This window comes from Lepisosteus platostomus, chromosome 1 (assembly GCF_059453375.1).
Source record: "Lepisosteus platostomus isolate fLepPlt1 chromosome 1, fLepPlt1.hap1, whole genome shotgun sequence".
NCBI classification, from domain to species: Eukaryota; Metazoa; Chordata; class Actinopteri; order Semionotiformes; family Lepisosteidae; genus Lepisosteus; species Lepisosteus platostomus.
In genome coordinates, this window is record NC_142611.1 from 52,343,561 (window position 1) to 52,356,588 (window position 13,028).

Genomic DNA, 13,028 nt, shown 5'->3' on the forward strand with positions numbered 1-13,028 from the left:
TGACACTTAGGAATGCAGTCCAGATGTCCATCTGGCACCTCTAGACAGATAGGAGCCAATGGATGACCATTGATCATGATAGCCAGGCTTAGCTAAGTGCATCCCCCTTTGGGAGCTGTCCTTATCAAAGGAACCCTAAATCAGCCTGCATGAATAGTTTCTCTGTGGCTGCACCACAGAGATGAACAGAGAGATGAGGCCTAATTTGGGAAAGCTCAGAAACACTTAATTCTTTCTTATTAATAAGCCTCGCCGCTACACTAGGTACAGGAAACAGTTAATTAGTTAATTGACTATAAATGTTTCTCTGACTTTTGAGTAAAGTATGGTTTTATTCCTCAATTTTGCCATTGATTTCTTCCTGCAAATTTGTTGCAAACCTCTGTAAACCTCTGTTTACATGCACTTCCAGAAAATTTGTCGCCACCCAGGAATAGACTATACTACAATATACAGCACTAAGTTTTGTCAAACTCAGTTTTCTTTTTTTGCCAATTTCACTCTTCTGCCTGTGCAGTCAATCTCTGAGAATCTGGAATAAGGTGCTCACTGACAAATGGTGACAGTTGAGCTTGTCATGACACACCTACACTCCAGGGTTCTGTGTTTTTTTTTCTTATTTAACCTAGCAGAATATCATTCTGTTTCCTACAAAATGTTATGTTAAGCACAAGTGGTTGGCTTATATTTACTCCATAGAAGTGTGGGTTCATGAACAGGGGTTAGAAAATACATTTGGAATTGTGCAGTTGTTCATTGCCACCCCAAACGCAACGAACTCCAATTAGAGGTGATGAGCTAAAAAAGCTAAACACATAGGCAGTGGGACTTTAAAAGTTAAAAATAAAACTTTCAAAATTAGACAGGTTTGGAATTTGAAAGTTTAAAGTTCTTCGAGCAGCATTTACATTAATGATTTTCATGTTCAGCTGTAAATATCATTGTGTTCCTTTCTGTTGAATGGTATTGGCTAACTACCATGAACCATTTTATATAATTAAGCATAGCTGAAGTCTGAAAATTGAATAGAGATTGAGATCATAAAGTGAATTATTTATATTTGACTGTATGAAAGGCTAAATATCCCAGACTGCTCACTGAAACGCACTATGGAAAAAAATGGGTGTAACAGCGCCAGATGAAAAACACTCTTTGAAATCTGCTTCAGGAAACTGTAATCAGTTTTTCCACTTTTCTAGCCCTTGAAAGTTCAGGGAGTTCTGTTATTCCACAGTAGGCTTTAGCCATATAAATACTAGAATAAAGGTCACAAGCTTGCACTTGTGCCCGGATCATTAATAATTTCTGACACAGAAATGTAGAATTCACTTTTAGGGTTTTTGTTTTTTTACAGCGTGTGTGGACAGTTATGGCTCAGTACCTGAGCTTAATGATGAAGATTAAGTCCTGTAGATTAATGCAATTGAATTTTGTGTTGTGGGAATTTTATAAACAGATTTGGTCATTGCTTCATTCTACTGATGGCATTTTATAAACATTTCAAGAACTGAGGTTAACTTGGAAAGTTGATATAAGCCGAGAGAATAAAGACATTAGGAATTGCTCCTCAATATAGTTATTAGTTGCTTCTTTCCTCTCATTGACCCACTTAGCTATATATGCACACTGTACCATTCTGTCAAGTAAATATTTATACAAAGATTTTTCATATCTGCGTATACTGTTTATTTTTACAGTATATATATAGTGGTAAGAGACTGGAATGATCTTTTGATTGTATTAAGTCATTAATCATTTTAAATCAGTATAAAGATCTACTTTAACATGGATCCACATTTAGAATTACATAAATCCATGCACACCGTTAACAGTTTTATTTCTGTCCTATTTATTTTGTTCTACCTTTGTGTGGTTTCACCTATCTGCACATCTACAGTCTACCTTTTTAGAAAAGTACTTTATATTTTTTATTTTTAATAGCACAACTTTTGCCACAATTTTGAAACCATTTGTAACCATTTCTGTCTAGATTACTGGAAAACGAAGCAGTTGATTATTATTGCTTTGTCTCACAGTTGGATTTGAAATATCTAAATAAGCTACTATTTGTGAACCAAATGTACCCCATTGGAAAACAGCAATGGCAGCAAGGTACAGTAGTAATAGCAAACATATGTGAATACACAAACATTTGTACAAATCTATATTGTAGTCATTGTGCTGTTTGATAATAGTGATGGCAGTGGAAGAAATGTTACCATCAGTAGTGTTAACGCAGGTTCAGATATGCCAGTGTGAACAATGAGATAGCCTAAAATGCTAAAGTTGAACATAAAAAATGTAGTGTGAGAATTTAAAAGAAAAGGGTATAATATGTTTTCTGCATGAGTTGTCCTTTCTTGCTACTGGCTGATCAAAGAATTAAATTCAGTATGACTAGAAAGTAAGCAGATACAACACTTGACACTTGACATATCCTGCCAAGAAGAAAAAACACAAAGGTGATTATTAATGTTGTATATCAGAATAAACACATCAGTCATGGCTTATGTGGGAGAAATGCCAAAGATTATTTCTTTTAGTGTTTAACATTACACAAGACCATGAGAAGGCAGTGAAGAATATTGCATGTTATTGACTGTAGTGCCTCAGGCATGAGTTGCAAAGCAGACACTGTGGAGATGTTGCCTGTCAGGCAGTCTATAGCAATGGTGTTTGTGATGTGGTGATGAAGTATTGCTGGAAGAGTTGCTAGTTCTTTATTGCTGTAATTGAATTGTCTGTGTTAAGTTTTTAAATGTTCTAAACATTGTGTTAAGTGTTCAAAGGCTGTCCTGTAAGGCAAGTTACCTTTATAGATCATCCCACCATGATAGGGAAATCATACAGCACTTTATTTTTTTTTCTTTCTGATTCCAGTAACATCTGTTAGAAAGATTTTTTTTTTCCTCCCCAAGAAACATATCTTTTGTGAGTTTCCACATGGCCTTCCCTGACTTCCTTATTACAAGATATTTGAACTGAATTAGTTTCTTTCTGATCTCATTGTCACACTGTCATATAACCCAGTGTCATACTGTATATCATGTACAGTGTGAAAGCTGAAATCAGTTCAGATTATGTCAAGATGCACTGGAAGCACTGAAAAAAGATGTGTTTGGCAGTATAATGAGATTGAAATGATATTGTAAGAGGGGAATCTGACTCATTTTTTGTTTGTTCATGCTGAACTAAACACCCTTTGGCTTCCAAGTAGTGGTTCAGTTATTATTGGTATAGCTTAATCATAACCAGTAGCTTTCATTTAGTTAAAATGTAGGTGTATAGTACTGTATTTAGGCTCTTCTCTTCAATATGATTACTGATGTTTACACAGAAGATCAAAAAATAACTATTGTATTTTGCCATCTAGTCTACAATGGGCCTTTTCTTTGTAATATTCTGTATGGCTATCTGTGCACTGAGACTGTGAGGTCCCTGTTACTGGACAATAATGCCTGTCATAAAGCAGGTAGGGAGGTGTGAGATTCTACAGCAGTGGACACTGGAGAGTAATGTAATCTGTTTTCATTCTCCACCAATGACTTAATATAAATTGTGTTTTGCATTCCAGAATCACAGTATAAATGGGGAAAAAACTACACAGCTTTTGACATTTGAAAGTCATTCATTCAGTCAGACTATCAAATGAAGAAGCACTTACACATTCCTATCACATAGTCCTTATCACTAAGTCCTGGAAGAGTGACTTACTGAATCACTTTTTCAATGATGACGTGATGACTTTAATGTGCTCAATGGAGTAAATTTTTGTTGATCGGGCCATGTGAGACTTTACAGATATTTTCTTCCATGAGTAAGGAAAGATGTGTCTCTTAAAACAAAGAGTTGCTAGAGCATCAAATGGGAGATCATTCTTGCTTAAGTTCATTACTTTTTTTTCTTTTAATAAAAAGCTTGTTCTTCAATTACATTAGTTGGACTTTGCAAATGTAATGGGCTCCTGCACTGCAGCTGCTAGGCAAAAGTTCATTGTTTTCATGGTAACCATCATCAACTAGCTTTTCAAGTCAAAAGAGAAAACAATACCCCCTAACAGAGTTTAATTTGAATAAAGATAATTAAGCTACTGAAAACACTTCCAAAGCTTATTATTATGAAATTTGAAAATATCAGTAAAATACTAATTAGACATCATGGAATTTCACTCAAAGTTTCTAAACACCTTGTTTTATTTAGTCATGTGTTAACTTTTTAAAGGTCTTAATTTTCAAAATTATTAACAGTTACATTATGTGTTATCTTTGAAGTAAAATTATCTATGTTACAGTCTAATGTTGTGTATTTGATCAATGACCACAAGGTAAAATAGGAATATAATAATCATATGAATACTGTGTGTCATATTGTTTTAGGACCCTGTTTGGGGCTACGCTGGAGAAAGATCTGAATTAGTCCCACTTCCATGTGAAGGGTTGAGGCTCACCTCAGATTCTGTTAAAGTAGGGTTTCTGCAGTATGAGTAATTCACTAGTATTGCAGCTTCAATATGAACATATTTACAAGCAAGAATATAGAGAATGTAGAGAATACATTGGGTTTAAAAAGATCATTGATCATAATGGGGAAATTTGTTTTTGTTTTAATATAGTTCTATTTCTAAAAAGTAATTAGTTGGTAATAGTGTTTCATACAGTTCTTTTTCCTAATCTACCTTGTGGTCAGGTTTTCTATGTTACCTAACAAGCTGTATAAACATGATCTGTATTAAATGGTTTAAAGCAGCACTTAAGCCTGTGTGTCTTATACAAATGCTAAATATATTAAAAGGGGAAATAATGTCACACATTTATATGTGTGAAATTATATATATAAAACCCTTTTTGAGTAATATAAATGTATCACAGATGTCTTTGAAAGGGCTCCTGTAAAATCCCTTTGTATGATGCTGAAATTTCCTGCAATTAGTGCAGCATGTTCACCTGAGAAACGTGTGATGTGCAAGTGGTTGGCATTGGAATCAAAGTTCTCAATTTCAACTAGCCTTAAGTGTTGCCATTTCTTCAAACGATGTCGTGCTTGTGGCATGTCTGCTTGTTAATTTTTGTTGGAATCTTAAGTGTTTTTAAGATTTATGTCTGGGGCTGTGATGTTAAAGTACCATTTTGGCACTTCAGAGCATTTTCCTTGCTTAACTGATAAATTAGACGACTCAACTTGGAGTCTCTTCTAGATTGCCTTATTCTTAAAATCATGGAGATACATTTCTGTGTTGAACATGAAAAAAGCTTCCATGTTGTGGCTACATGGCCAGTACTTTAAAGGTGTCTAAACAAAATTTAATCCTCCCTTAATGTTACTAGTGCAACTAAATTTTTGTTTTCTTCTTTCTAGCTGTCCCTTTCCCTCCCAGCCATCGGCTAACAGCGAAAGAGGTTTTTGACACTGATGGAAAGCCCCGAGTGGATGTTTTGAAGGCCCATCTGACAAAGGAGGGCCGGGTGGAAGAGAGTGTTGCCCTGAGGCTCATCACAGAAGGGGCAGCCATCCTCCGATCAGAAAAGAACCTACTGGACATTGAGGCTCCTGTCACAGGTACGCTTTCGACGTGCTGCAGAAACTTGTGGATGAAATGTTGAAAAGTTTAATAAATTAAACAACATTATTTCTTGTTAATTATTTTCTCCTTTTATAAGATTATCTCATGAAAATTATCACTCACATGCTATTCTAAGAATTCCTCAGTGAGCATTGGTCGTGGGAGAAATAATGTCCCTTAATGCAAAGCATATAAAAATGTTGTTGGAAGTGAGCGGACCCTGAAATACCATTGAGTCCACATTTGCACTGAATTGGATGCATAATGCATTCCAAAAATAAATGGTCTTTAGAAATTCAGTTGTAGCTTTAGTTTTTTACAGTTATTTTTAATAAGCATATTTTTATATAATGAAACCCATTAGAAATGCAATACAGTGATGACAAATAAAATGTTTTATAAGTTGATACCTTATAATATAACAGGAATTTCAAACAATCATGTGTGTGGCTACAGAATATCAGCCAGAGTGGTTATGTTGTATGTACTGTACCAACACAGGCATTGCTTTCTTACAAATACATGTCTTAATTATCTCGAGAGACAGAAGAGAGTCTGAGATGTTGCTTTAATTCTCACCTGTTGAATATCTCTGGACATGTACAGCATAACCAGCATATAGGCAGTATCTGTGATCATGTTCTTAGTATACCGTGTATATCTGATTTCAGTGTTTCATTTCCAAAGTGTGTCAATACATACTGTACATAAAGCTTTGCATATACTTATTCAGTATATACTGTATGTGTTTTTTGCACTACTGTATGGGCGAAACACAACTAATGAGAAGTAAAAACTGCCTCTTAAAGTACAAATGTTAGCGTAGCATTCATTAGAGAAATTTGTAAGTCTGACTTATCCTTGTAATTATCGTTTAGAGAAAATAAATGACCTCCCTAAGGTGCATATTAATACATTTTCAGTATTTTGCTTGTGACAAATAATGTCTGGTTGTAGTAGCAACAGCTCAAAATTATAAAGTAGTAAAATACATGTTTTAGCAATATCCAAGTGTTCAGTGATCCATTAGTACATAAGAAAGGCACCAAGCAAGAGGAATACAGTACCTACAGAAAGTCCTCACACCCTTTCCAATGTATGTTAACACATTATATGGCCTAAAAGCCTGAAATCAAGACAAAGTTGTGGAAAGGCGAAGAGTGAGAAATGGATACAATAAAATTTCAAAGGCCTTACGTATCAAGTGGAGCATGGTCAAGATAATAATTGGAAGTGAAGGGTGTATGAGACCACCAAGACACTGCCTAGATCAGTCCATTAATGCCAGAAAGGGTGAGAAGACTTTCTGTAGGCGCTATAAGTGCCTGCTGTTATCGCTTTTAAAATGCACTTTCACGTAGTCTGAACTCGTGTCCTCTAGTTTGTGTTTTACTGCTGGGTTGACTTTGTTGATGTCTTTGACATTTGTCAGGTCCCCCCTTATTCTCTGTTCAACACAAAAAAGATTAAGTTTCTTCCGTGTGTCAGTTTTGGGCCTTAAGCTCCAGAATATATGCAGTATGGTTGGTCTTTTCTGTTTAATTGCAGAGCAGCATCCAGGTGTTCTTCACTATCAAGTAGAGATTTTAGAAAATAAGTCAGCCTTACAAACTTCAGGAGGCATTTAAATCCTTCTTCAGCACCTTTGAAATGACAGTGAGAAAACAGCAAATCAGAGATTAAAAAAAACAAATAGCATAACAATTGTTAGAAAACAAGGTTCCCTAACTAATTTTGTTTTTTTAAAAAAGGATTAGCTGTTGAAAGTCTAATAAAGCTGGTGAGCATTTGTGATTGTGATTTTTGACAAGCTTTTTTGGCAGCAATTTTCTTATCTTCCATTCATGTCTTATTAACATTCAGTGATTTATTTTGGATGAAATAAACCTTTTTGTTTTCAGTTATACATTGATAAATTCCTTTGTTATTAAATGATAAAAGGAAATCCAGACAGCTTAAAGGTCCACATGCAATAAATCCTTTGTGCTTCATATTTGAATGAATTTAAAATGTTTACTGTATGCCTTTTCATTTACAAAAGCAAGGTAACAGACCTGCTGCCACTTTGATTTTCCACATTCATTTTTTTTTGTCATGGACATAACTTTGGAGCCTGGAAGCTTGTTTTTTTTTTCATCTTACACAACTAATGCTTTATGTTTCTTTGAGCTGGCATAATCATTCTAATGAATCACTAGTTCAGATAATGGGTATTAAAGGCAGGTAGAAATGTGATTTTTTGCTTTTTAATTTCATGTTTCACAAGTGTAAAAAAGGGAAAAGCTTAGAAAGAACATTAATATGTTTAAGGATACTGAAAAATAAATGTCAAGGGGTGAATTAACATAATCAATTGAAATTTAACGTCTCTTAATGCAGTTACTATATTTACATTCACAGCCGACGATACTAAATATGTCTTAGAGCGTGACAAATAGGTTGCTTGAAAACAGGCAACAACCTCAGACGTAGAAAAAAAGAGCTTGAGCTAGAACACATAGCTAATACTTTTTGTATCTGAAAAAGGTGGCCATATTTGTGCTGAAATCTCAGTTCTCTTAAGGTAAACTAGAGATGGGAGAATTGTTTTTTAGGTATGTGGTTATGTGTTGCTTAGTTTGAATGTTTAATGTAAGACAGTGTGACACTGGCATAAGTAATTATTCTATACCTGTATATTAAATATTCAGAAACGTATTGCTTATGTTTATTTACTTTATATGAACGAATTATCCTGCAGAAAATCAAGCTATGTCTCTGGAATAAATCTGAATAACGTTTTGTTCCTGAGTTATCAGAAGTTGCCAAAAAGATCTCTTTTGTTTGGAAATCCTTCAAATCAATGAGGAAAGCACCTTTTCCCCTCTCAATATTATGGTTATAGTTCATTTGCAACATCAGAATATCAGTTGTTTTAAGAAAATGCATTGAAAATGAAAGAAAATTTCTCCGCTCTCCATCATTAAGTAAACCAGGCTGTTATTTTCTAACTTTTAAGTATACAATATTTATACTAATAATCAACACTTCTCTGTTATTCCATTCCACGCCTCCCAAAGAAAATGTTGTTCTTTTATTATTTTGATGCATAGAGTATATGATATAGAGTAGCATATACTTCCATCTATCGTTTGTGTTTGAAAGCAATAAAGAACCATAATTGAACAAACACAGTTACGAAGTCTTTATAGGAACAGACTTTTCATTATTTCTGTGATTCATACGTTATTTGAATACCTTTGAAATAATGGTTTTATTTCCAAATGAAACAAATACTATCTCACCTGTAGCATAATGATCTTGAATAAAAGTATTCATTTTACTTTGTATTACCTACGGTACACAGTACAGTATATAAATAGAAAGGAATGCTGACAGGTGTTGTAGATGTTTGTGTAGACTAGTGAACACACTGTATACAGTATGTGTACAGTATCTTGGTGGCTCAAGTTAGAAGGCGGTCACTTATATTAACAGCCCTTTTTTCCTTTGGTTCATCCATCTTTATACTAGTTCTGTTTCCCCATGCGCTTCATTTTTTCTAAATATCAAAATGCTTATTCTTAGAAGCATTGTTGTTGACAAGAGTTTAAAACTGCACAGATGTGTAAAAGCAAGACATGAACTAATCCTGGTAAGTAACCTGCTTCTGTAAAGATGCTGTTACCCCATCTCTGGCCTTATTTCCTGTAAGAGGTGTTTATTTTATATTGTATCTAGATTAGTGTCAAGTGGTCAGGCATCTACAAGGTCCTGACAGTGTGTACCTTGTTCACACTGGCCTACTTAGAACAGTGTAAACCAAACCAGTGGATCTTCCCAAGGCCATCCAAAAGCTCTGTTGTACCCAAAGGTGGCCCTGACCTGCTCAGAGCTGTGTGGAAACCAGCCCTGCAGCAGCTCATGTAGCAGATGGATGTCAAAAGGCTACATGCCTCCTTGGTAGTGTCACAACCCAGCTGAGAAACGGGAAAGAAAACCCAAACGTGGGCCTGTCGATAAAAAGCTAAGAATCTTTACACCTTCTCTGATGGATGCATTTAATCAAAATAAAATATGAAGACTTTAATATGATCTCCATGTGAATGTTAAAAATATGAAGTGCATACTGAGATGTAAACAAGCATTCATTAATAAATACAATGTACAAATTTTACACAGGGGAGTGAGGCAAAAATATTGACAGTGGTTTTTAGTAAAAATAGATAAAAGCTGTGTATTGCTATTTTGCCAGTGTTACAGTGCCAGTTTCTAAAAGCACTCAGAAAAATGTGCTGTATGAACCGGTCAGAACTTCATAAAATCTTTCTGTATAATTTACTATATGGGTGTGTGTACTGTAGATTTTATTTAAAGTGATATTTCAGATAAAATGCAGATGTCTGTATTTATTCAAAAGTGTAAATATTAAATAGCTTTTTTCTACAGCTATCTTTTGACAATCTTTTTACACCAGAGCTGATTTACAGTATATAATATCTCGTATTCTAGTTTAGAGGTCATATACATTGTACAGATGCAGCCATTCAAAATGGGTGAGGTATTTCGCGGCATACCCCGGTGGGCGTGTCACAGTATCACGCAGTATCACGCGGTATCACGCGTGTCACGTGTGTCACGTGACTAACTATCCGGCGTCGCCTTGTAAAACCGCCAGGGGGAGCTTAACCTCTCATGTACAGCATTTGAGCCTTTAATTTTGAACTGTGTATTACAGCATGTTAATCATCAGTCATTAAAATGTTGGTATATATTATGAAAGCAAGATTGCTCAGTTGGACAGAAGTACACAACCTACCTTTATCAGAAATATTTATGCATCAAAGCCTTTACTGAAGATATTACTAATAGTATTAATAATGGATGACTTTGGACAAGCTGTATACTCAAAGTATAATTTCTTTAGCACATTTGTACAAGCACTTGGAATCTGTCCAAGCCATACTTTGTCAGGCATTTTGTTTTACTTCAACGGGGCATAAAAACTTCCTTGCTTTTAACAGGGCGTTTCATAATTTCTAGCTACGAAAATGATTTAAAATGCGACACCTATCATTCAACTAGAGCTTAAAATATCACAAGGAAAAATACACACCGGTATTCCATTTCTCCCTAAACATTGTAAGCTTCGAAGTCTTTAACTAACGTGATACCGGAGTCAACAAGCATACTTTTAGAATTTGATTAAAAGGGAATATAATATGGAATCGCGTATCTAAAGAATTTAATAACGGTATGATTATATCCGTGTACTGCGGCAGGACTGTGTAAGGCTGTTTCGCCTACCTGATCATGCGAGCTGTCTTGTAGCCTACTGGTCTAGGTGCGTGACTACCAACTGGCAGGTTGTGTGTTCGAATCCAGCTGGTGCTGGACTTTTATTTGAACAAACATTTCTTCGAAAAAATAGGTAAGCGATATTATGGACAATCAATTGACTTTTATATTACAAAATATCGCAACATGATCGATTTTTGCGATATTTTGAATATATCTTCCCTTCTGACAGCGGTTCCTGCTTCTATTGTGTGTGTGTGTGCAACAGTAAATTTTTACAGAGAAATGGAGGCTGGACAGTATGCGTTACAATATAAACATTTATATTGATTTAAATGGTGTTCTGATTTAAATCGCAAACGCGTGTTTAATTATGTGTTTTTTAATCATGATCAGGCTAACGCATTTCTACATTTTCTGTATGAACCAGCTAAGAGGTTCATACAGAAAGACAGCTTGTGTTTAAATTGAGTGAAAGGTAATTTATGCTTCTAAAGTCATGGTCAGTATTGTTGTACTGTGCTGTACTGTGTCACATTATTTTATAGCGTTTTTATTGCGTTATTAAATCCGGTGGCGCTGTGTTAGTTTCCTGACTCACATTATTTAAACTGCGACACTGATCATTCATCTCTAAATAAACTTTATTTTATATAGCGTTTTAAGCGAATAGGTAATTAGATTGCTCATAAACCTAATCACTTTTTCTACATAAACACAGCGTGATTGCTCTCTGAAAATGCTTTTCCTTTATTTTTAAAGTAGGCTCAGATTTCAACTATAGATCGTATTATTATAAACTTTCTTGGAAAAATGTATTTTATGTAAACCATGTTTGCTATTAATTCATTTAGGGCTAAAATACGTTCATTGTCTTCTAATCGAGTCGAGTTGACATTGGAAGCCTGCCACACCCGGACCGTTAAACCAACGCATTAGCACGTTGAGCCAGTATTGGCTTTAGTATCCCCCCCTTCTCCCCTCAATTTAATTCAATTCAAGGTGTTTTATTTGCATGACAGATGGGTACAAGCAGTGTTGGGTACTGTATGTATATTGTAACGCTTACGGCAGACAGGCACTGTGTAGGAGCCGACGCACCAGAGCAGCGCCTGCAATTTTTATATTTATAACTTAGTTTTTAAAATTAGTCAAGCAATACGAAGCATCTCCTTTTACTTAGTGCCTGAGCATACTGCAACGCGTGTGAAGCCCATAAACGATATTAATTTTGGAACTTAAACATACAGTATATGGCTGGTCTCGGTACTTTAAAGAAAACATACACACCAGTATTCCATTTCTCCCTAAACATTTTAAGCATCGAAGTCTTTAACTAACGCGATACCGGAGTCAACAAGCATACTTTTAGAATTTGATTAAAAGGGAATATAATATGGAATCGCGTATCTCCAGAATTTAAAGACCAGACAATCGCAAACTCGTTTTCAATAAAATTATTTTATTCATTCAGCAGTTTGTGAGAGGGACATCCAGCAGGGAGAGACACACACACCGGTTTTCATTGACAACATTGTTTTTTTTTCAATTCCTCTTGTCTAACAGGAATGTTTTGTTTGTGGACAGACTGTTAGACAAGAGGAAAAGACCGCCTCCTCCTACGAAGCATTTCGTTGATCCGATCACGAATTCTTTTCCAGTCGTACGCAGCAAGGGTTGAGAATCTCCGATTCACCATCGTACTAATGGTTTCCCGGAGATTGGGTTAAAAAAAAACAAAAAACATAATAACAACTGTGCCATCCTACTCCTTAGTTAATACATTTTATTATTCATAAACAGTTAACATTGTTAGCAAAATATTTTGAATTATATTTAACCCTATTTTTTCTTTAGTTTTGTATTTAACTTATTATATGATAGTCAGACTTAATGTATATTTGAACAATGAAAATATATTTTTACAAGATTTTACATTAAGCACTTAAAATTAATATGGTTAATAATAGTAAACTGTAACATGCTGTAACAAGATCGGTTACAAGAAGAAAATGCTTTCAGAGAAAATGTTTCAACCAAACCTGTTCCCACACACCCCGCCCCCACTACCATTAGAATATACACAAACATTTTAGCGTTTCATTCTGAGCAGAAGACCCTCACACCTGAAGAGTGCTGGCTGTGACTAATTAAACCGGTTTTACAGGTTTCAATCACAGACCATGTGACA

At 35.1% G+C, this 13,028-nt stretch overlaps 1 protein-coding gene across 3 annotated transcripts in view; it reads left to right on the forward strand.

The window, feature by feature from the left end:
* The window catches only part of LOC148678112 (protein phosphatase 3 catalytic subunit alpha), a 174,200-nt gene that overhangs the window by 84,635 nt on the left and 76,537 nt on the right, over nucleotides 1-13,028 (forward strand). For all 3 annotated transcript variants that reach the window (XM_088631925.1, XM_088631924.1, XM_088631930.1), the window contains exon 2: nucleotides 5,356-5,556. In XM_088631925.1, the coding sequence (XP_088488051.1) occupies nucleotides 5,356-5,556 (201 nt within the window). The remainder of the gene's footprint in view (nucleotides 1-5,355; nucleotides 5,557-13,028) is intronic.